Source organism: Sitophilus oryzae, unplaced genomic scaffold (genome assembly GCF_002938485.1).
Source record: "Sitophilus oryzae breed Bouriz unplaced genomic scaffold, Soryzae_2.0 scaffold_1420_pilon_pilon, whole genome shotgun sequence".
Classification (NCBI taxonomy): Eukaryota; Metazoa; Arthropoda; class Insecta; order Coleoptera; family Curculionidae; genus Sitophilus; species Sitophilus oryzae.
The window spans coordinates 328,118-352,990 of NW_022146083.1; the positions used below are offsets into that span (position 1 = coordinate 328,118).

The 24,873-nt window shown below is 32.3% G+C and overlaps 1 protein-coding gene across 1 annotated transcript in view; it reads right to left on the reverse strand.

The window, feature by feature from the left end:
* LOC115876213 (transcription factor IIIB 90 kDa subunit-like) overlaps positions 1 to 24,873 on the reverse strand; it is a 76,681-nt gene that overhangs the window by 15,942 nt on the left and 35,866 nt on the right. Inside the window, exons 3-4 of the mRNA XM_030891912.1 lie at positions 22,475 to 22,566; positions 7,215 to 7,349 (exon numbers count right to left, since the gene is read on the reverse strand). Of these exons, the coding sequence (XP_030747772.1) occupies positions 7,215 to 7,349; positions 22,475 to 22,566 (227 nt within the window). The remainder of the gene's footprint in view (positions 1 to 7,214; positions 7,350 to 22,474; positions 22,567 to 24,873) is intronic.

A 24,873-nucleotide genomic window follows, 5' to 3' on the forward strand; every position in this document is an offset into this window, starting at 1 on the left:
ATAAAGTCGTGGCACATCAAAGATTAACTTTTTTAAATATAACCCCCTGTATATTATTGCACATTTCAATTATTCCTTCAATTCTAAGCAAAACTCAAAATACACACAATGTATCTCAAACCAACCGTTTGCGAGTTATTGACTTTTGAACATATCACTTAAACAGTTTGATTTAATTAATTTCGATATGTTCAGTTTCATTTAATGATGCCATTCTGACGAAACTGTGATACTGTATATTATTGCATATTTCAATTTTCTTCCTTCAATTTTAAGCAATAATCCTAATACACAATGTACATAAATTGAAGAATTCAAATGTTAAACGAAAATTTTGTAATTCAGTTTATAATCATCTGCTGATGATGCTGACATGGTTAGCGAAACGCGCGTCCAGTGTAAAAGTAAAAGTGTTTTGGTGTATTGTGGTGATTTAGTGTTTTTATTTCGCTGTGTAATACCAAAGGTTCCAACCCTCAACTGTAATCCGGGGACATAGTGTGGACGTTACACTATACTTAATAGTAATTTTCAATGATTAAAAAATCTACACTGAATAAAAATGATTTAACTATATTTCCTGGAAATATGAAAATATGAACTTATAACTATTAAACATACAGAATGTGGATAAAGTAGGAAGTACTATAAACAAATTTCTGGAAATTGAACAAGTGGTACTCAAAAGTTTTTCAATATTTTCCGGAAAATGTCAAGAAAAATAGAAAATTTTAAACATTTTTTTTTGCAAAAAAACCTCATCGGCGTGTTTCACGGGTCGAACTATACTACTAGTTAAAATACCTGCACTTATTTTTCTGGGACACTCTATATATTAGACATATTTCAGGAAAATACCTTCTACAGGGTGGTTCAAAAAAGTGTGACTGGATCGGGATGTTTTTTTTTAAACGGAATACCCCGTATATTATTGCATTTTTTGCTTCCTTTTTCATCTTTATTTTTTTCTTACAGTTATTTATATTTCTCAGTAATAGTTCTGTAGCCGATTTAAAGTCGTAACAAATTGAATTGATTTTCGATGTTTTCTGTTCAATTCTCTCATCTACTAAACCTATTAAAAGTGTTAATTTATTGCGTTATGTTCAAATTCCAGAACCAATCGATTTACCTGAGCATAAACAACAAAATATTTAGCATGAAATAAACTAAAACAGGGTTACCCAGATTTAATTTTAAGACTGTTTTAACTAAGGTATTTAACACAGATAACAAAGGTAACTGTGGATTGTATAGTTGATTGATTCGAATTAACGACTAGAAAGATATATGGCAATTAATTTTTTACTGGCTTGAAATAGGCGAGTCTGGGTAGTAAAGGCTAAATCCGGCTATTAAAAGCTACACCCTTGAGGCTTCTTTAAAACTATAAACTTTCAGAAAGGATGTAAAATATCCTTTAAGAAGAAATAGTTTTAAAATAATTATGAATATGTATGATCTAATAAAAAGTTATAGTGTATTGGTGAGACGGTGAAAACTGTTTATTGTGAAATTAAAGAATTATTAAAAGTATACTGCTATCTGTTTCTTGTTTCATTTTGAAAGCTACTAATAAATTCTTTCCCAAGTAGCAAATTTTATTTTATAAAGGCTGTATAAACAGCTATATGATCATCTTTATAGGATAACTTAATTCGTATAACGTGCTATAAGACCGTAATATGATAGCTTTACAACCAAAAAAGGCCCATTTTTATACAACCGTTTAGTAGTATAGAAGTTCTATAAAAAGGGTATACAACTCTTATGCAACTATTTTACACAGCGTTATATAACTATTAAAAAACTAGTTTTATTGTGTATTACGTGGTCACATCTAAGAAACAGAACAATAAAAACATTTGATCATTTAGCGAGGTAAAAGAGTATTTTATTTTTTACCGAAGAATATCAGGAGCAAATTATAATTTCAGCGTGTCGTAAAATGAATCTGGAGGATGTGGATTGTTAAAAAGGAGACTTTACTCGACAATGAAAATGGCGGGTAGAGCCAGAAGGTACAACAAATATGTAATATAAAAAATCTTTAATAGGGTTTGAAAAGTAGGGACAATTTTTGTTGCGCCGAAAATTTTACTGGTAGATTATAGGTATATATTTGGCAAAAAATTAAAGCGCTTTAATTTCGATTAAGGTTTACGTATAAATTTAAACAATAAAATAAAATAAAATTTTCAAAAACTCTTGTTTTTAATTTAATTAAACAGATTATTACTGTATGTGGAAATCTTATCACAAAATAGTTCTCAAAAATAACATTTTACAATTTATTTTGATGTTTTTAATTTTGCTTCTTATAATGGCGGCCATAGGCCATACAAAAATTCTGCCTTAAACATGGCGAATTATAATGCAACCATTTTATTATAAATGAATCCCTTAAATAAGTCTTTGTTCTAAAACAAAACGGTATAGAATAAATATCTATCATTACGCAGAATTTCCAGGCACTATAGAACTATTTTTGACATATTGAGATTTGTGACAAATAGATGTTGCCAAATCTCATTTGGTTAGTATTTAAACTAACAAACATGATCAGATTTTCATGGATTCATGCACGCAATGCATTTCATGCCCGACGACTGAGCGGCAACCTAAGGACTTGGAAAAACAACAATACAGACATCACTACAGTAAAACTTTTATATCAACGTGGCAACAATGCTTTGAAGAAGCCAGACAACCCGAGAGATTTTGGCTTTTGGGAACCCAGGGAATTCTCGAGGTAATTTCGAGGAGTTTTTTCTTACATGCTCTTTATAACTACCACTGCGTTTGTTAACTTTTTTCCAACTTTGAACAGGATTCATAATAGCTGTGATTATACTTCTACGTAGATATTACTTTTGCAACAACAACAATAACAAAATAAATAACTCGGTATACCATTTAATTTAATATGAGGTTATATTATACATTACCAGTTTTATAATGCAGATATTACAGCGAATTTATTTTGTTAATCACAATTTTATCATATAAGGCTATATAACTAGTGTTGTATACAGCACCGTAGTTTAATGCAATAAAACATTCTATTATACAACGGAATACAACTTTAATAAGACAAATTTAAGTAACTATTATATGATCTTGTGACTACTAGTTATATGAATATTATAGAACTCTTACATGGTGGGTATAAGAGTCTAATAAAATAATATGTTTTTTATCATATAACATTGTCTTATTAAGTGTTATATCATACTAAAAGAAATTATCGTTTAATGCGTTATAGGATACGTTGTAAAAACCACTAGAAAATAGTTTAATATGACAACTTTTATTAAAAAACAGAATGGTCGAAACCAAACGCTTAATAAAATCAAGCAGTCCTTAAAACAACGCTATTCGACTGTTATAAAATAATTCAATCCTTTTAGAATTTCTTTTTGCTACTTGGGTTATATATTAGGGAAACTTAACTCTCTACCGCTATTTCTAAATCTTGGAAGCTAGCGTATCGGAACTTTTAAATATTCCTTTAGCTACAGGGTGTTAGCACAAAAATATTGCGCATTTGAAAAAACATAACTTTAGTTCATGTTTTCAAAATTATTTTTTTTGTAGAAAAATAGACTACGCCACTGTATTCTACGTAAAAATTTCTACAAGAATCAGTTTTCACCTTCTCGATATCTTTCACAATAACGGAGATACGGGGGCTGTCCCAAATTGCAAAATTTTCGAAAAGACCCTGTAGCTCAAAAACGAAGAGGACTATGAAAATTTTGTTGACAGCATCTTCCATTTGACAAAAAAGTGGGACAGGTTTGTGCAAACCGCACCCTTCTATCTTCACGAATAACGGAAATACCGTATGATTTCAACTAAAATGGGACACCCTGTACATACGCAGAGAAAAAATTCGTTGATACAATATGATAATACACACTAAAACATCACTATGCCTCTTCATTTTTAATTTAGCATAAATCAAAAAAATTCAACACAAAACTAATTCTAAATACAATAAAAGCTAAAATAAATTATTTAAATTACTTTAGATCGATTTCAAACAACTTTTCTACATAATCTCGAAACACAGTTAAAAGTTCGAGAAAAACTATATTATTTTAATTAGTACAGCATAAATTAAACAAATTTCAGGTTACATCCTCTGCAAAATTACTTTGATAAGAAATTAATTACATTTTTTACCAACCGTTTGAAGTATTTAATCCGTCTAGTTTTCTTTAATTTATCTGCAATAAGGCGGGAATTAGTTTAAAGTTTTACAATTCTCTTAAAAAGTTACAGGCAAAAAATTAATTATATTTTTGAAAGCTGGTGTGTGATAGGGTTTTTGTTTATACGGGATGTCAATTAAATTTACATAGGTATTTGCCACATTTTTAAGTGTGTAAAACGTGAAAATCTTTTTGTAAAAATTTTCGTTAAAACAGTTTTAATTGATATCAGATATTTCATTAATGTTGTTATTTTTACTGAGAGTCAAATAACCACTTCTAGACATAAGTGGCAGTAATATTGTTGTCTAAAGGATGTTCAACAAGTCAGGGAAGATTTCGATTAAAAAATGACGGCAAATAAAATTTATCTGTGAATTTAAATGACATCAGGCCCTGAACACAGTAGTAATTTTATAGAAGTACAAATTTAGTTTCTTTCGCATCGCCAGACGGCGCTAAAGACATTAAAGTACAGGTTTCTAAATGAAGATGACATGACAGCTTCTATGTTGACTACCGTCTATGGTCTAGTTTTGTTAGGTTAGGTTAGGTGTAGAGCTGACAAAATGGTGATCCGTCAAGTTATTTTTAAATCATTATTTTATTTCGACCGATTTGTCGGAACGTTCGGTGATTTGTGTTTATACAGGGTGTTCCATAATTCTAAGAAAAAAAACTTCATATGAATATATGTTACAGTTGAGGGTTGGAACCTTTGGTGTTACACAGCAAAATAAAATTACACTAAATCACCACAATACACCAAAACACTTTTACTTTTACACTGGACGCGCGTTTCGCTAACCATGTTAGCATCATCAGCAGATGATTATAAACTCAATTAATTTATCAACTAGTGAAGGAGAATATCCATTACACTCAGCTACATTCCTAATGTAATCTTTCGTTGGAAAGTGGGAAACTAAGTAATCTATGAACTAAGAAATTTAAACTAGCCATTTTATGTTCAACACTATGATGTGATTCATTAGGAATATATCTGCGTGTGGTGGTATTTTTCCTATAGATATCAAATTTCCCCAGGCAATTATTAAGTATTTCTATAACTATACATCTAGAAATGGTAATCTGTCGTTGTTTTCAATTTCATGCGTAAATTTAATGGAAGGAAAACGATTATTTACTTAGAAATAAAATTATCTATGGTGTCTGAATGTGTGTCAAAAACGGCAAAAATATCATCCACATACCTAAACCATACTCTTGGGAATACTCAAACTGATTCTTAGCTTCCACTTCAAACCTGCTCATGAATAAATAAGCCAAAAATGGAGACAATGGATTACCCATTGCTGTACCTTCCCGCTGTTCAAAAAGTTGTTATAATTGAAAACAATTTTGGTTTCATACATAACGAGTAAGCTCAATATTTCATCACAGTTTTGTTGTCCAGACCATTTGCGTTCAGTAATTCCTTTAAGTAACCTAAAGTATGTGGAATTTGGAACACTTGGGAACAACGAAGATACATCAAAGGTGACCAAAATTTCACCTTCAAGCAATGTTATATCTTTAATCTTGTTAATGAATTCAATATAATTTTTAACTGAGAAAGAAGGTTCATGATTAGGTAAATTTCGAACTCCCGTTGATACCATTTTGCAAATTATAAGTCGGAGAATCTACAGCCGAAACAATTGGGCGCATAGACTTGTCCGGTTTTTGAATTTTTGGCAAAGCATATAATTTTGGTAATGAGGGATTGGAAAACTTGCAATTTCCTCTTTAAAGAGAGATCAATAAGGGTGTTACAGCATTCTTTTAGAGTTTTTTTAACGTCCGCTACCATCTTAGACAAAGGATTCCTTTTCAAATTTATGTAGGAGCCATTATCGATTAAGTTGTTAACCCTATCGTAATAGTCTTTTTTATCTAATATAACAACTTTATTTTTCCTATCAGCTTTTAACGGTAGAAACAATCTAGTTACGCAAACCCTGACAAATATTGTGCTCCTTGTTAGATTTTAATGATTTACTTGAAACGATATTTTTTGATAACTGATTTCTACAAACCTCTCTTGTAAATACTTTAGAAGCCTCGGGCCAGTGCTGAATAGCAGTTTCAACACCAACGACGGTTTCCTCCAAAGCGCTACCGGAGTTGGGCAATGCAAACTTTAAACCTTGGTTTAATAAACTGAGCTCTTGTTTATCAAAAGTCCGCGAAGAAAGATTCTCTACAGTTTAATGTTTAATTAAAAAAAAAAAAAAAAAAAAAAGCTTTTTTAATTTTTTAAAAACTTATTATTCAAAATGGACAATTTTCTTAACAAATTTTGAATTGATAACCACAAACATTTTTCTCTGAAAGAGACACCAACATTCTTACTCTACATTAGTTAGCTTAGAAGTAAGTTTTTTGTAAAGTCCATAGGCTTCAATTTCAAGCATACTTCGTTTATTATACAGCAAATTTGAATTTTAAATTTTTTTTTTTTTTTTGTTTTGCAATTTTTTCTCTACCTTATCACTAACGTTACTTTTGGAATATAAACTTTAATAAAACAGGATAACTGAATTGGCTTTGCATGATTTAAGAAACCAAATATCTGCTCCTAATAACCTAATCTTAGTACTAAACTTACGATAAAGATTCAGTTCCGTTGACGGTGAAGCCATCGAAGATTACAGTTTAAGGTTGGAACCTTTGGTGTTACACAGCAAAATAAAATTACGATGATTATAAACTCAGTTTATAATCATCTGCTGATAATGCTAACATGGTTAGCGAAACGCGCGTCCAGTGTAAAAGTAAAAGTGTTTTGGTGTATTGTGATGATTTAGTGTAATTTTATTTTGATGAATATATGTCCTAAACCTCTTAACTTTTCAGGTACAGGGTGGTAAAATTTTCTATTTTTTTTCAAAGTATCTTTGATGGTATCCTCTATTTTTTTGTTATATTGTATATTTTATTATACATAATCATAATTAAAACATAGAAACTCTAATAAAAAGAAACTGATCTAACCTTTTGCAACCTCTCCTTATCTTTTTTTCTTGCAGCTTTAAAACATGGAGGATCCTGTTCCTCCTCCAGATCAACTGTCATGAATTCTTCAAGGCTCAGAGCACTGCTGGGCGTATCACCAAATTCCATCAGTCTGAGAAAAAAAAACGATAATACAATTTTCGTGACACACATGATGTAAAAGGTACCTTAATTAACCATTATTACTTCTCATAATTAATTTAATTTACTTCTTTATTTTCCTATTTACTATTTTTTTATTATTCAGTGCTTCTGGCTGTAGTGATTGAGGCTGTAAAACTCGGAGGAGGAACACTATTAAAATGGATTAAAGACTTATTTAATCTATGCCTTGAAAAAGGAATAATCCCGTCTCAATGGAACAACGCCATAACGATACTTCTCCATAAAAAGGGCGATATCACCGAGCTTGAAAATTATAGACCGATAAGCCTTCTTTGTCACTTATATAAGCTGTTTACCAAAATCATTGCCAAACGTCTCGAATGTAAACTAGATTTTTATCAACCAAGAGAACAAGCAGGCTTTAGGAAAGGTTATGGAACAAACGATCATCTTCAAGTAATTAAAGTCCTGATAATATACCTCACAAGGTGGTCAAGCGATCTCTTGAAACAAGAGGGGCGAACAGTACGATAATTCGCTGGTTTTGGGAAATGCTCTCAACACGAACAGCAGAGGCTGAGATAGGTACCAAAACTGTAGTTGTCAAAACAACGCAAGGAACTCCACAAGGTGGAGTGACCTCCCCCCTACTGTGGAGCTTGGTAGTGGATGAACTTCTGGAAGAATTAACTCTAGCGGGAATACACTGCATAGAATATGCACGGGAATGAACGCAGATCATCATTGCACAGAAACATGAGGCACCCTGTGTGATATTATCCAAAGAGGATTCCGCATCGCTGAGAGATGGTGCATGACTGTCGGGCTGAGTATTAACTCAGGTAAAACCGCAGTAGTGCCATTCACCAGAAAGCGAAGTTTGAAAAACTTGAAAAAAATCCATCTAGATGGAAAGGAAATACTGCCATCTGGGAATAAATATCCAGAATAACCCTGGATAGTAAACTTCTCTGGAACAGGCATATTAAAGAACATTACCAACAAAGCCACAAAGGCTCTCTTGTACAGAAGGCTGGCGGGAAATAGGTGGGCTGCGCCCCTAACATTTTTCGCTGGATGTATACCATGATGGTAAGACCCATGATTACATATGGAGCAGTTGCTTGGTATACAAAACTAGAGCAACGTAGAGCAAGGCAAAACCTGTGGAAAGTACAGAGACTGGCATGTATCTGCATCACAGGTGCCATGAGAACATGTCCAGCAGCAGCAATGGAGGTCATTTTAGACCTAACACCACTGCATATTGTCGTCAGTAGTTATGCCAATGCGACAATGATTCAAAGTCAGCAGATAATTTGGAAGCAGTACTGGGAGAATTTTCAGGAATTCAGGGGCTTGGAACACCCTCAAAAGGAAAATTCCACTTCTCCAACTCCCGGTGGATGACATACCAAGAATTTACAACTTGCCGTATTGGGTTAATGTTGCTATTGTGGTTAGTCTAAGAGCTAGCAACGTTTTCGAGAAAGTATTTAAGACGTCTGGCTCTTTGATATATTTTACTATGCTCTCTGGAACAGTATGCGGCCCGTCTGGTTGCCGATACCCGTTGCGTTCACTACGTGCATCGAAGAAGATCCTATATTTTTATTAATTTAGTCATGTAAATTCTAGTATTGAATATAAATCGAACATGTTCCATAGCGCAGTGCGTAGAGTTTCCAACCACGAACCTATGATTCAGAGTTCGAATCCGGGTCAGGGCAAAGACTTTATTTTTATTTTCGTTTATATTTGGATAGTAAAGTATTAAATAATTCTTCTGGTGATTAAAAAACAAATACTAATAAGGACTAATAAAAATATAGGATCTTCTTTCAATGCGCAGTAGAGAACTCAACGTTTACCGGCAGCTAGACGAGCCGCATCTAGAGAGCATAGCAAAATATATATCAATGAGCCAGACGTCCTAAAATACTTGTTTTACCGACGCACAGAGGGGTATTGGCTGGTTTTACCTGGCCAAAATTATTTATCACTGAAAATCTTTTCAAAATACTATCTTTTGGTTCAATCTATGTATATTAAAAAAAATGTGTCATATTATTACTTTACAGAATATAATTTTGGTAGGTACTAAGATAAATGCATAAATAATTTTATTAGGGACTATCAGACAATCGAAGTTCTTCAGTCTTGCGTCTTTTAGTTCGTTCGCTAGCCTCTTCAAATAACTTTTCGCTCGTCCTGGCTTTGTCTGTACCTTTGGCAACTCAAACACTCTTTGAAGCCGTCTGATTTTTTCCGAATAGGTCTGGTCGTTGTTTTGCTGCAATCCAGCGACGCTTTATTTCGGACTTCACATATGTAAATTTATGCTTTATTTCCTTAATTTGTTCGTCGCTATAAGGCTCCAATGTTGCCAAATGATTTTCGACAAGTTCTAACTTCTCGTTAATATCGAGGCGATTTTGTGGACTCATCAAGTCAAATATTTCTCTACGTGTCATTGCCCTAATGCCAGATGGTCCTAAAGTAAAGGAAAATGCAAAATTACTAATAACTTGAATGTCACAGACCATAAAAAGTATCAGCAGATCAGCAGGAGATAGGTACCTCCGTTATATTATTTTTTATTAAAAAAAAAAAAAAAAGCTTTAAATATTTAATTAATCAATAGGTGGAGCATAGTGGGCCTTGAATATATGATTTTTACGAAGGGAATACTGTTCATTTATCATCTCTACAAAAATCACTACCCGGACGAACCCTGAAGTACAACAAAACACTTTCAGTTATAATATCTTTTCATAACACCGACAAAAGTACAGGATTTTTTAACATAATGGAATAAACGCATAAGGAACCGATAATAAACAAAAACTCTAATATGGAAATAAAGGTAAAATTACCTGCCATTTCGGAATCCAAGAGATTTTAGTATTGAGAATAAAGCACCAAAAATACAACACTTCTAAAAGTCACATTTTTCACACAGAAAACAGTTCTAAACAATTACTGCTTTTAAACATCCGAAAACCGATTGATGCATTCCATTTTATGGTGGAGTGGGACACCATAAACACTAGGTTCGGAGCGGGGGTCTCTCTGGCATTGCTTGAGAACCGTATCTTTTTATCTACGCGTGATTTTCGGAAATCACTTTTGGCCAGTTAGATATGAAAAATACTCCTTTGTGCGACGTTGCTAGCTCCCGTACTATATGGTGTATGGTACATACCGGGACCCGGTGTTTCCAAAAGTGGCTCACCCCCCTATAACTTTTTAATTTTTTCAGATGAAAAACGAGATTTGGTATATTAGTATATGAGATAAATTAGATTGATTGAGGTATTCAAATTGTTTTGGTCACTTCCTGTTTTACCGGAAATTATTACAACTTTTGATTTTTTAAATGGCAACCTTGGGTATTTTTTATTTCGATAGAAAAATGACATTCTGAATAGACGACATGTCATATGTCAATTTTTGACATTCTCAAGTATATCAAAAATTATTGTATTTTTAAAATTCAATCTAAAGTGCCATGGCTATGTTAAATCACTACCTCTAATCAAGGAGCCTTTGAGAAAATAGATTTGATCGTCTAATGCTTTTTAGTGGCCTGTCCTGGCCAGTCAGAAAATGCTCAAATCGTATTTTTAATCGTATCTCACTTTTTTCAAATGTAACGAGGGTAGCTCATTAGCATATTTGGAAAAGCATTTAACAACTACGAATAATTTGGTACCACACACTTGGTATTTCTTGGTCAGCTCACTACAATACTATAATTTCAAATAAACTATAAAAATGTCAAAATTGACATATGGATATTTCATACTTATTCAGAATGTCATTTTCTATCGAATAAATTAAAAATACAGAGGGTGCCATTTAAAAAATCAAAAGTTGTAGTCATTTCCGGTGAAACAGGAAGTGACTAAAAACAAGTGAATACGTCACTCAATCCCACTTATGTCATATACTAACATACCAAATCTCGTTTTTTTTAACTGAAAAAATAACAAAATTATAGGGTTGAGCCGCTTTTGAGACGCACCCGATATAACGAAAGTTATAGTACTATTAATTTTTTTGTATAATTTTCATAACTTAATTTTAAAACTAAAGTTTTTTTTTTTTTTTTATGAATTTTATATTATTTTAATAATATTTGCCCACATCAAATTATATACTTTCAAATAGCTACAACTGGAATACATTTAAATATGATTTGGTTTATTGACTGCATTTGGGGGTAATATAGGCACGGAACTGTAATTGTGGCGAAACCGACTCGCTATGAGCTAGTTATTCAGTCTTCCATTTGATAATTGTTGCACATTTAGCAATAATTAAAACATTACAGTAATAAAATTCCCATTATACAAAAGTGATTACATTATAAATTCAATATTTTAGATACAGCATATATAAACGGTAAAGCTTTGATATTGAAATAGACAACGTTTTTAATTTTTTTTCACATTACATTTAAATGTTATTTTATAATAATAAGAAGAGTTTAAGAAGACATTTATTTCAAAATTCATCATCACTACTAACACTTTCAAAGAAAGGTATAATAATTTAACATTTATACAGTTTCATAATTCTCTTTTACTGTGATACACCATTACTTTATGAAGGTGTAAGAAAACAAAGCTACCACTACTATACAAGGTAATCCGAACTGTATTCCCGAAAATAGCATCCGGTAGCATATTCTGCAGATTATAATAAGATAAACATTTTGTATAAAATAATGTCCTAAAAATGCTTGTTTTGGAGATTGTAGAAGCTTTATATTTATTTCGTTTTTTTCTAAATAATTTCTGGAACTAACGTCTATACTTGGATGAAAATTTCTGTGTTTGGGAAGTTTTTGGACATGAGAAATTCGATTTGGATAGGTATGATTAGTATGATACTAGAATGACTCCTACCAGGCCGAGAGTCACCTACATATTTTTTCACTGTTTGAAGAGCAAAAGCATTTTGTCTGTACCTGTATTACATTACTGCGTAAAAAATATATATTTTTCCCGGTATTATACGTAAACGATCGCAACGTTTAATAGTTCTCAAGATACTCGGCAAATCAAGATATTAGACTAAAATAATAAATTTGAAACGTTTTATGCCAAAGGTTAAACAGAAACTGTCTTATAATATTTATTTTTCTAGAAAAAATTAAGCATTGATTAAAAAAAATAAAAGTTTTCAAATTTACCATTAGTCAGATAACTATGTAATCAACATGTTTAATTTTTGTCAATATTGACATGTACTGCTTCCATTCCAAAAAAATTGAGAGCCCTTGCGTGTAGTGATTTTTACCAAGAGCCTTTTGTATATGTATAGAAAATGTATATTTTTTGGTGTTTTATAGGTACAGACAGATTTATATTGACATCGAAATCATATTTTTCATGTCAATAAAAACCCAGTCACCAATTTTCACCCCAATATCGACTATAATTCAGAAATTGTTTGAAAAAAAGTTAAATTGAAATTTTACACCCTGTATCTCCAAAACTAAGCATTTTAGGACATACATTTATACGAATATAATATAATGCTGCCAATTCAATTCATAATATTCCGTTTTATGATACACCATTTTTTATTTTCTTTTATATAACTAAATATCTACTGAGCTCTTTAATGTTGATATTTTTTATATTATACTTACTCTCTAAAAATATAATACCGTAACCGTTTAAAAAGGTTAACATAATTAAGGCAACATTTTGTACAGTATTTTATGGTCACGAAATGCAATATTTAAATATTTTATTTTGTTTTGGGCAACCTAACTACATCACCGTGAATTCACAGGAAAGTTTTTATTTCCGCTTTATAAAACTTGGATGTGCCGCATAATTTTTCAACTTTGTCAGCAATAAATTTGTTGTCGCAATATTTGCTGTTTCGGTTTTTCCCGCAAGGTTTTTTTATAGAACCTAAACTTTTGACATATATCTTTTATTGTAGTTATACACATTTTTTAGGAACGTTTAACTTTTGTAAATAAATAAATCATTTATATATTCCTGACAAATTCAGAAAGCATATAATTAATCTTTTAGCGTTTTAACGCTAATATACCATATGATAGAAAAAAACGGCATCAAAGAGGTCAATCTCTAAGCGTCATTTACTATAATTGACATAAAATTTGTCAATAATTAACACTAATTACTGAAAGATTAAAAAGGATAGAATGTTTTCAGAGATACGAATCCATTTTCAAAAAAAAACTTTTCTCGAATTTTAAGCTATACCCTTTAAAAATCATTTTTACTTAGTATAAAAACAAAATATAACTTTCTTAAAGCCAGCTGGCAGTAAGCGCCATTAAAAAATAATGAAGAGTACGGGCCAAGTAAATCACATCTAGGGCTTGACCTCTAGGATTTGAAATTATCATCGATTGTCATTCCGAGCCGTCTTTGACGCCGTTTATTTCGATCCTATGGTGTTTTGTCGTATTTGTTATTAAATTAGAGGAAGATACCTAATATTTTTATAAGATTTTTGTTTGGTTTGATTTTCTTGTCGTTCGTACACTCAGATTAAAAAAGAAACGCAACAGAAATTTTTTTCGTCAAGTTTAAAGTGTTATATTTTTCTTACTTTTAGCTCTATTTTTGTGATCGATGTTCATTTTTTGAGCATACTGTATAAATGCATTAACTTTAATTCAAATTCAAACTTTAGTTTTTGGTCTTATTGTACAGGCTTAATTGAAGGGTTGTTTTTTACCCTAACTTTAAAACACCCTGTGCAATAATTTTGTGAGTAACTTTACCTAAAACATTATTTTTTTTGTTAGAACCATATCTCATGAGCATTTTGTTTTTTGGCTCATGTCAACACATGCCTTGCTTACAGTACGAGAGCTAGCAACGTCGGAAAAACAAGTATTTTAAGACGTCTGGCTCTTTGATATATCTTTTACTATGCTCTCTAGAACAGCATGCGGCCCGTCTGGCTGCCGGTAAACGTAGCGTTCTCTACTGTGCATTGAAAGAAGATCCTATATTTTTTATTGTCGTTTAAATTCTAGGTATTGAATATTAATCAGACATGTCTCCATAGCGCAGTATGTAGAGTCCGATCACGAACCGACTGACTCAGAGTTCGAGGTCGGGTGAGGTCAAAAACTTTTTATTTTTTATTTCGTTTATATTCCTGATAGTAAAAGTATTAAATATTTTTTTTAATTACCAGAATTATTTAATACTTCAGATCAGAATATAAACGAAAATAAATAAAAAGTCTTTTGACCCGACCCGGATTTCGAACTTTGAATCGGTTTGTGGTCGGAAACTCTACGCACTTGCGCTATGGGAGACATGCTTCGATTTATATTCAATACTAGAATTTATGTGTGGAATATAACAGGCCCCTAGCATTGGTGTGTTCGTTGATTTCAGAAAGCATTTGACACAGTAGAATTAACATCAATAATAGCAGCATTGAAAGTTAGGAAGAGTAGATTATAGGTATACAAGGCTTATATAATACATATATAGTAATGCTACTACAACTGTAAAACTTCACGAAACAACAGATAAAATTGAGGTAGGCAGAGGAGTTCGACAAGGGGATACTATTTCGCCTAAACTTTTTACAGCTGTCCTTGAATACGCAATGAAAATCACTCTCTTGGGAGAATAGGGGCATAAAATATCGTGATGGTGAAAGGTTGACACATCTCAGATTCGCAGATGACATCGTCCTTGTTCTCAGATAACATCGGAGATTCACAGTAGATGCTCGAAGAATTAGTGCAGGCCTCATTAAAGTCGGTCTCCGAATAAATACAGTAAACGCAAATAATGACAAACTTAGTGCTGATACAGAACATCAGAATAGGTGACGCCGACATAAAAAACACAAGGCATACAAATATCTCGAGCCTGATGAAATACAAATCGGAAAGAACAACCAAACACACGAGATACAGTGCAGAATAGGTTTAGGTTTGGGCTGCTTTTTGGCAAACTGCGGGAGACCTTTTAAAAGTGATATACCCATATGCTTGAAGAGGAAAGTTTATGAACAATGCGTCTTGCCGGTAATTACATATGGAGCGGAAACTCTAACATTAACGAAAAAGTCAGCAGAAAATTTAAGAGTAGCCCTGAGAGCCATGGAGAGAGCCTTTGCTTGGAATAACTAAAGAGACAAAATTCCTGTTAACACTATCAGACCCAGACCAAAAACCAAAATTAAAGACATAGTGGAACACGTAACTCGAATGAAATGGAGATGGGCAGGCTCATGTGGCGAGAACATCTAAAGACAGGTGGACTAGAAGATTGTTAGAATGGCTACCTCGAGCAGATAAACGTAGCAGAGGCAGACCACCGACATCGCTGGACCGATGATGTAAAGAGGATTGCTGGAAATTGGATGATGACGGCCCCAAAATCGAGAGACATGGAGAAATATGGAGGGGCCTACGTTCAGCAGTGGACAACGATGGCTACATGATGATGATGATGATGATGACTAGAATTTATAGGACTAAATTAATAAAAAATATAGGATCTTCTTTCGATGCGCCGTAGTGAGCGCAACGGGTATCGGCAGCAAGACAGGCCGCATGCTGTTCCAGAGAGCATAGTAAAAGATATATCAAAGTGCCAGACGTCTTAAAATACTTTCTCGAAAACGTTGCTAGCTCTTAGACTATTAATTTTTAAGAGCGAAAGAAACTTGCAACCAACAATTTGTAATTTATTCATCTATTATTACTTGTATTACTTTATGATGTTATTTTTTAATATCAAGATGTGGGGGTTTGGTGACTATTACCGTAATGTCATATTGAGACTGATTAGAACTCTATATTAAAATTAAAAAAATGTTAAAAACTAACGATACAGACTTGGTCTTAATAATTATTAGTGACACTATCAGAACTAAGGATATTAAAAAATCCAATCTATTTTTCCAAGGAAGGGCAACGGCCTAGCTACGTCGAAACACCGGTTCCCATTAGAACACCGAAGTTAAACGACTTAAGGCGATGCTAGTGGATGGACGGGTGACCGATTCGCAACTCTGTATCGTGCTGTTGCCCAAGGCAAAAGTGTAAAATCTATTGACACACACTGCTCATTCACGCCGGTTCGAGGCCGGATGAGATCGGATATCTCGTGAGTAAGAGTCGATTTAGACACTTGCCAAGTTGGTAGGCCATTGACCATGATATGGACGAGGACCGCGGTTCGCATTCCGCGTAAACAAAGTAGACCCCGTCCAGATTAGTCCTGGCAGCAAAAAGGAGATGTTAACTTGAAATTTTTAATTGGGTATATTGATAATTGAGGTCTAAATTATAAGAAAATGCATTTTCTACGAAAACCTGAAGACATAGGTAAAAAATGATTTAATACAATTTGATAGACAATTAAATTGTGCATCTGATTCTCATAAAATATACTGAATGTTCCATTTAAACTAAAGAAGTTATTGCCGTTTAAAGCTCGTTATTATTTAAAAATAAATTTTAGACACTCTTTATAAGGTAGTATATGATTTTTATTATACAGCAACACAAATTTAGTAAATAGAAATAATTCAGTACAATATTTGGTTTTAAAGACTTAATACAAAACTAAATACCTACGCCTAGAAAAATAAAGCATTAAAATTATTACTGTATTTTGACAAAAACCTAAATATCTCAAAAACGGTAACATTAAAATGCGGTAAACCTTAATCAAATTTTCGTTTATTTTAATCGTAGAAACTAAATGTAATAATATACAGGGCGTTCGATTTAAAAAAAATACAACTTTGATATTTTTTATTTATTTAGGACACTCCTGTATCTTGTAAAAATATTTTTAAATTGTAGCTCTAATAGTCCTTCAATAAACCCAAAACTTACAATTTGCAAAAATCTAATAGTTTGGCTATAATACTCCGCGTCGTATGTGGTGAACAACCCTGTATATTCCAAAAAAAATTAAAGCATTAAATAAACATTTTTTTTCCATATGTTTCCAAATATTTTGAACATATTTTGTTTTTTCAATATTTAAATATACCGGATGCGTCTTAAAAGTGGCTTACCGAATAACTTTTTTATTTTTTCAGATAAAAAAAACGAGATTTGGTATATTAATATATGACATAAATTAGGATTGACTGACGTATTCAATTAATTGTTTTCGGTCACTTCCTGTTTCACCAGAAATGACTACAACTTTTGATTTTTAAATGGCACCCTCGGCATTTTTTTACTTTATTCGATAGAAAGTGACATTTTGAATAGAATGACATATCACATGTCCACTTTTGACAGTCACGTTTAATAAGGCTATGTTAAAAACACGAATTCTTAATCAAGGAGCCTTGGAAAAATAGATTTGATCGTTTCATTTTTTAATCTCTTGTCCTGGCCGGTTAAAAGAAGCCCGAATCATTTCTCAATTTTTTGAAATGAAACGACGCGCGACGATGGCTCATTGGCATATTTGGAAAAAGCATGTTTTTACGAATAATTTGATACCACGCACTTTCGAGTAAGATTTTAGTTACGAACCGCAAGTTATAATTTCAAATAAACCATATGTGAAAATGTTTCAAATAAACCATATGTGAAAGTGTTACTCGAGTACCATTCTATTCAGAGTGACATTTTCTATCGAATGAAGTAAAAAAATACCGAAGTTGTTATTTAAAAATCAAAAGTTCTAGTCATTTCCGGTGAAACAGGAAGTGATCAAAAACAATAGAATACCGTCAATGAATCCTAATTTATTTCATATACCAACATCTAACATACCATATCTCGTTTTTATCTGAAAAAATACAGTGCTATGGGGGTGAGCCACATTTGAGACGCACCCGGTATATCTTCGTTGATTTTTTTCTGGTATTGTGTTAATCGAGTCTCAACATTCTGATATTTTAGTACCTTCTTATTTTATATCAGAACTCTCTAAATAATAATAACTAATTTATATATATAGCAGAGAGAAAGATATATATATATATATATATATATATATATATATATATATATATATATATATATATATTAATTAAAATAATTATTTTTTATTAAAACTCATAATAATACTACTAGGTCTTACTTCATATTACTATTACTTACAAACCAATCACACTATAAAGTTATCAAAACCACGACCAGATATTTTGTATTACATCTTCTAACTTTACTACCTCTTAGGTACCTCCATCCTAGACTAACTCAAGTTGTTTTAACTTATAACCATATTCAGCTGAGTTTCCTGTAAATATAATATATTCCACATAGCTGCTGTTTGGATATACACATTCATTAGCCGTATCAAAACCCTATATCTAGTTCGAAGTTTCACTTCCTTGGCTTTGATTTGTCGTGTAAAGCTAATTAGGTAGTTAGAATAATTAGTCTTGGACTAAAGTTCACTGGTTTATTGTTTATTCTGTTTACTCGTCCTGGTGAGAGAAAATAATGAGTAGCAAAGGTTTTGTAATAGCAAATAATAGAAAAAATTTAATAATAAATTCAAACATTTCAAAAATATTGATTTATTAAATATGATGAGGCACGGGTGTCAAACTTCAAGTTTCATCATGGGGATATCGGAAACAAGAAGAAATACGGGGCCGGATTAATTGGAAGTAAACTTGCCTATTTTATTCAAATTCTAAATTATTCTTTTAATGTCAAACTATTTACGTGTAGAATGTAGAATGTTTAGGAGGGGAGTTAATCACCAAGCGACCTTACATATCTTGGCATGAGTATCTTCTTTTGAGTTATAAATAAGTTAAACTTCATCATACAGTCTCCCCATAGGGCTTTAACAAAAAGCCGTATCTGAGACGGCTCCACAGAGGCCAGTCATCCCCGACATCAGCCGTATCAAAGTTCATGGCAATAAAATGGTCGCCGTCTCTGGCGCACTTGGGTGATAAGGCGGGTGTTCTGGTATTTTCCAATTTTGCCGAAAGAATTTGCATTTGCTGTTGTTTCTCAGCTTCAGCCTGTTGAGGTGTTCGTTGAGGAGAGGTCCTGTTAGAAACCCCGTGACAAATCGAAGATTGTTTTACTTAAAAAAGAGCAGAGATGACCTGCAATTAGTCTGCATCACAGTGCCAGAAGAAATGTCCAAGCAGCAAGCACAATGGAGGTCATTCTAGACCTAAACACACTGCAGTATGGTGTCGAGTGGTAGTTTATGGCAATTGCGACCAATGATTAAGACATGGTCATGTGACGAACACATGTACTTGGGAGAGAATTTGTCAAGGGATGCAGAACGGGGGTCTGTGAACTACCACCTCAAAAGGAAAGAAGTTCGCACCTTATCCAAGCTCCGCAAGTGGAGTCGACATAAAACACCAAGAATGGATCCACCTTGAGTGGGACAGCACCGAGGCAAAGACACATATATTCACACACGCAGGCTACGAGCACATATTTCTCGAAGGGACCGAGAGAGGTAGAATAAGAGATTTGGGAGAAAGAAACAAACATAACACAATAACAGATTACAGACATTACACGACTCAGTGAATAAAAAACCCAACATAAAATGAGAAGTAAACTATCCACAACAAAAGGCAGGGACAGGGATAAAGGAGTATGGTTGGGCCCGATACAGAACTGAATACTTTCCGCAAACCAGAGGTGGGCACCTATTGCACCCGCGTATCCCTTGCAGGGATCAGAAATTTTAGGAAGACGTATCCGGGAAAGAATCGTAAATTATCTTGGATTGGAACTATCGAAAACAACCAGAAATTGCCCATCCATATGTTCCGATAGTCAAGACACTTAACGCGATCAAACTCAGTAACCAATTCATTCGAAGTTGGTCAAAAAAATGCCTAGAGAAACTAGACAAAATCTGAGGGCAAAGAAAATAAGAGTCTCTACTCTGGTGCCCTGCCCGAACGTCAAAGGGATAGAAAGCTATGGAAAAGCAAACGATTTTGCTAGAGAAGGAGCGAACACTCTCTAACTGGACCAGAACAGAACCGTTCTGTTCTCCAAAAGGAACAAACTGAAAGCGGAACTAAAAAACCTGGAAGACTCCATCCGCAAACTTGGAAGGGGGTGTCCTCCAACGGTCCTTAAGACAACCTACGAAAAGAGATATATACCAACTAAAAGAACTTTATAGCACAGGGAAGGAATCAAGGAGTATTTCCACATTGCTATATCTTAAACAAGAGCATAACACACAACACAATCACATTAAGCATTAACAGAGGGATATCAAACCAAAAATAATTACTACAGACACATAATTACTACCTCAAAGAAACACCAACATACAAGAGCAACATGAACACACATAGGAGCAGAGATAGAGACGGATCTAAGATTAGGACAGAAGAAGGGAGGACAACACAAAGAAACTTATATTATCACAAAGAGATCAGCCGAGACAGACGGACCATAATACGAATTTAGACAAAAAGAACCATATAGGGACAAAGAAATTCATAGGATGTAGCAGAGGAGAGAATAAAGGAGAGAGCTGGCCTCTGTGGAGCCGTCCTCAGCTACTGAGGCTTTTCTTAAAGCCTGAGACTGTATGATGAGTTATAACTCGTTATAACTCAAGAAAAGGGGAGACAGCACAATAGATCTATAAAGGTCGCGGTGATTAACTCCTCTCGTAAACATTCTACATCTACATTCTATCATTAAGTCAAGGATAGAACACATCCAATGATATAAAAGGAATACACGGCTCACATTAGACAATGAGATAGATATACGGTAAATGAATATCCACAATTAAGACATTGGTGCACAACACATATCATCAATTATAGCAGCATTGGAGCAGGAAAGAGTAGATTATAATGGTAAATAAAGACTTATATAATACATATATAGTAATGCCACCACAACTGTAAAACGAAACAACAGATAAAATTGAGGTAGGCAGAGGAGTTCGACAAGGGGATACTATTTCGCCTAAACTTTTTACAGCTGTCCTTGAATACGCAATAAAATCACTCTCTTGGGAGAATAGGGATATAAATATCGATGGTGAAAGGTTGACACATCTCAGATTCGCAGATGACATCGTCCTTGTCTCAGATAACATCGGAGATTCAAAGCAGATGCTCGAAGAATTAGTGCAGGCCTCATTAAAAGTCGGTCTCCGGATAAAAACGAGTCAAACGCAAATAATGACAAACACGTTTGTAGTATTTGAAATAAAAACAAAAAAAAAAAAAAAAAAAAAAAAAATATATATTAAAATATATCAGGAGAAAACAAATACAAAAATCGGAAAGAACAACAAACACACGAGATACAGCGCAGAATAGGTTTGGGTTGGGCTGCTTTTGGCAAACTGCGGGGGACCTTTAAAAGTGATATACACATATGCTTGAAGAGGAAAGTTTATGAACAATACGTCTTGCCGGTAATTACATATGGAGCCGGAAAACTCTAACAATTCAACGAAAAGTCAGCACGAAAATTTAAGGGGAGAAGCCCATGAGAGCCAATGGAGAGAGCCATGCTTGGAATCACTAAAAGAGACAAAATTCTAAACACTATTCAGCAAAAAAACCAAAAAATTAAAAGACACCATAAAGTGAACACGTAACTCGAATGTAATGGAGATGGGCAGGTCATGTCAACATCTAAAGACAGGTGAACTAGAAGATTGTTAGAAAGGCGAACTACAGAAGAGGAGAAGTCACGCAGATTACAAACAATTAGCCAAGGACAGACCGGAACAACGCTAGAGGACCGATGATTGTAAAAGGAGTTGCATAACGGAATTAAAGGATATATAGATGACCAGCCAAAATCGAGATGGAGAAATGATGGAGGAGGCCCTAACACTAGAACACACAGAAACAAGATGGCTGCACGATGATAGTGCTTCTAATCGCAAAAGAAGTACGCTTTAAAAGTCATATATTTTTGTTGGTTTTCAATTATTAATATAGGATAAGATTTTCAATACAGGCATATACAAATTCTACTATATAATGAAAAAAAAAAAAAAAAAAAAAAATAATATAATAATTTAAATAGTTTTAATATTTTTAAGTTCAAGGTGGGCTAATTAAAATAAAATAAAATACAATTATTTGTATTGTATTTTTTTTTTTTTTTTTTTTTTTTTTTTTTTTTTTTTTTTATTTATAATTATTTTTCTCATAGTCGATTCGTGTACTTTGACAACTTTGACAATGTCTCCTATCGACCTACTGAACTCGTGAAGACGTGAAGCTATAAGTAAAGCTGAAAATAAAAACAAAACAATATGTATAAATAATTAAGTAAGGATAAAATCTCAGGTTATTTCGGTCTATTTTCATTCAATGACACTTATTTATTCATTAAAGCCTTTATAGTGTGCTTGATGGTGTATAGTGGTTACTAACATCATCAGGAGATACCAAGAATTAGAGTTAAAATATGGGGTGTGCATTTACCGATATTTTAACTCTAATTCTTGGTATCTCCTGATGATGTTAGTAACTAGCTAAACGATGAGATTTTTACAAATTGTAAGTTTGGGGTTCGTTGAAGGACTATTAGAGCTACAATTTAAAAATATTTTTAAAAAAAAAAAAAAAAAAAAAAAAAAAAAAAAAAAAAAAAAAAAAAAAAAAAAAAAATTAAATTAATTTATTATATTAATTATTTATGGAAAAACACCTGTAACTCACACACACTACATGTTTTAGTTTTAAACGATTAAACTAAAGGCTAAATTTGTTGAGAAGCAGGTGTGTATAATTCAAAAACATAAACACCCTATAACGTATTTTGAAAATATTTTTTTTTTTTTTTTTTTTTTATATTAAACATTTTAAAGCTTCATTTCAATAGGTGAACAAACAGTTTCGAGGTATTCAATGTTTTATACTAAATATTTTAATGAAGTTCTATTTATATGGATCAGCTTATTGTGTTGCGAATAAAATAAAAAAATAATACTACCGTTATACAGAGTGTCTAAAAATTCTATTTTAAAATAATTATTAGCTTCAAACGGCATAACTTCTTTAAGTTTAAATGGAATGCCCTGTATATTTAGGAGAATCAGAATGCACATTAAATTGTCTATCAAATTGTATTTTTTTTTTTTTTTTTTTTTTTTTTTTTTTTTTAAAATTGTATTATACCCCTATATATTTAGACCTCATTTATCAATATATCCTCAATATACCCATGGAATATTGACATTTTAGATTTGTTTTTAAAAGGCAACAAATTACAAAATGTCAGGCTAGTCAAATATTAATCCGTTTTTAGCAAAACACGATAATAATTTACTAGCCCATTTGTATGCAAAAAAGAAAACTAAATTTATAATGCTTCTTATTAAAAAGAGTATAATCACATTAATTAAATAACTAAAAACCCATTATTTCCCTTGCCCATATACTAATTATGAATACTTATGCTGTGGTTCGTTAATAAATCTATTAATATAAAAAAAAAAAAAAAAAAAAAAAAAAATCAAATATAATAATAAGTTATCATATTACAAAATGTCTCTGTTGTTATAAATAAAGCACTTTATTAAAAAAAAGGAAATATCATTTTTAAGGTGTTTTTTTTTTTTTTTTTTTTTTTTTTTTTGGAAAATTTTTACAAAATTCAGTTTTTTAGTATTTGGAGCAAATTATTATTAATGCAACGCAAACAGTTCAGTTAATGTAGTTTGGATATACTGGAATCAAAATATTAATTGGTCCTCTTAAACAAAAAAATATAAAAAAACTTTTTTGATATTTTTTATGAAATAGAAACGGAATTATATCGACAATATTAATAACTGTACTCTTTAAAAATTTGGTACATCTTAAAAAATAATCTAAAATGTCAATAGTCAATGGATATATTGATAAATAAGTTCTAATTACAAGGATAAATGCATTTTTCTAAACGGAAACTTAAAGAGATAATGAATGAAAATGGTACTCATATATGATGAGACATTAAATTGTGCAATCTGACTTCTCGAGTAAATATATACAGGGTGTTCCATTATAAATTAAACAGTTAAAAAAAAAAAAAAAAAAAAAATTAATAAATATGTTTAAAATCAAATTTTTTAGAAATCAGCTTCTGTAATGAAGGGGGTATGTATTAATGTTTATTAATTGCATACATTCAGATAAACCTGATCAGGCTAATATGAGACTTCAAGCGTAAACTTTTTAGGTAATTAAAAGCTTTGATCACCCGGGAGAAATGAAGCTTAAAATTTTTACTCTGCAATTTAACAAAATTGAAAAAATATTCAAAATAACGTAAGGTTAAGTATAATAAAATCTGTTAGAATCAAATTTACCTTAAGATTTTAATCGTAGAAGACTAAAGAATGTGAATAATATAACAGGGGTCCATTTAAAAAAAATACACTTGATATTTTTTATTTATTTGGGACAACTCTGTATCTGTAAAGTTAATTCTTAAAGATTGTACCTCTAATAGTCCTTACATCGACGCAAACACAATTTTGTAAAAATCTCAAGTGCGTTTAGCCGTACAATACGTCCGTGTCGTGATGTGGTGAACACACCGCTGTCATAC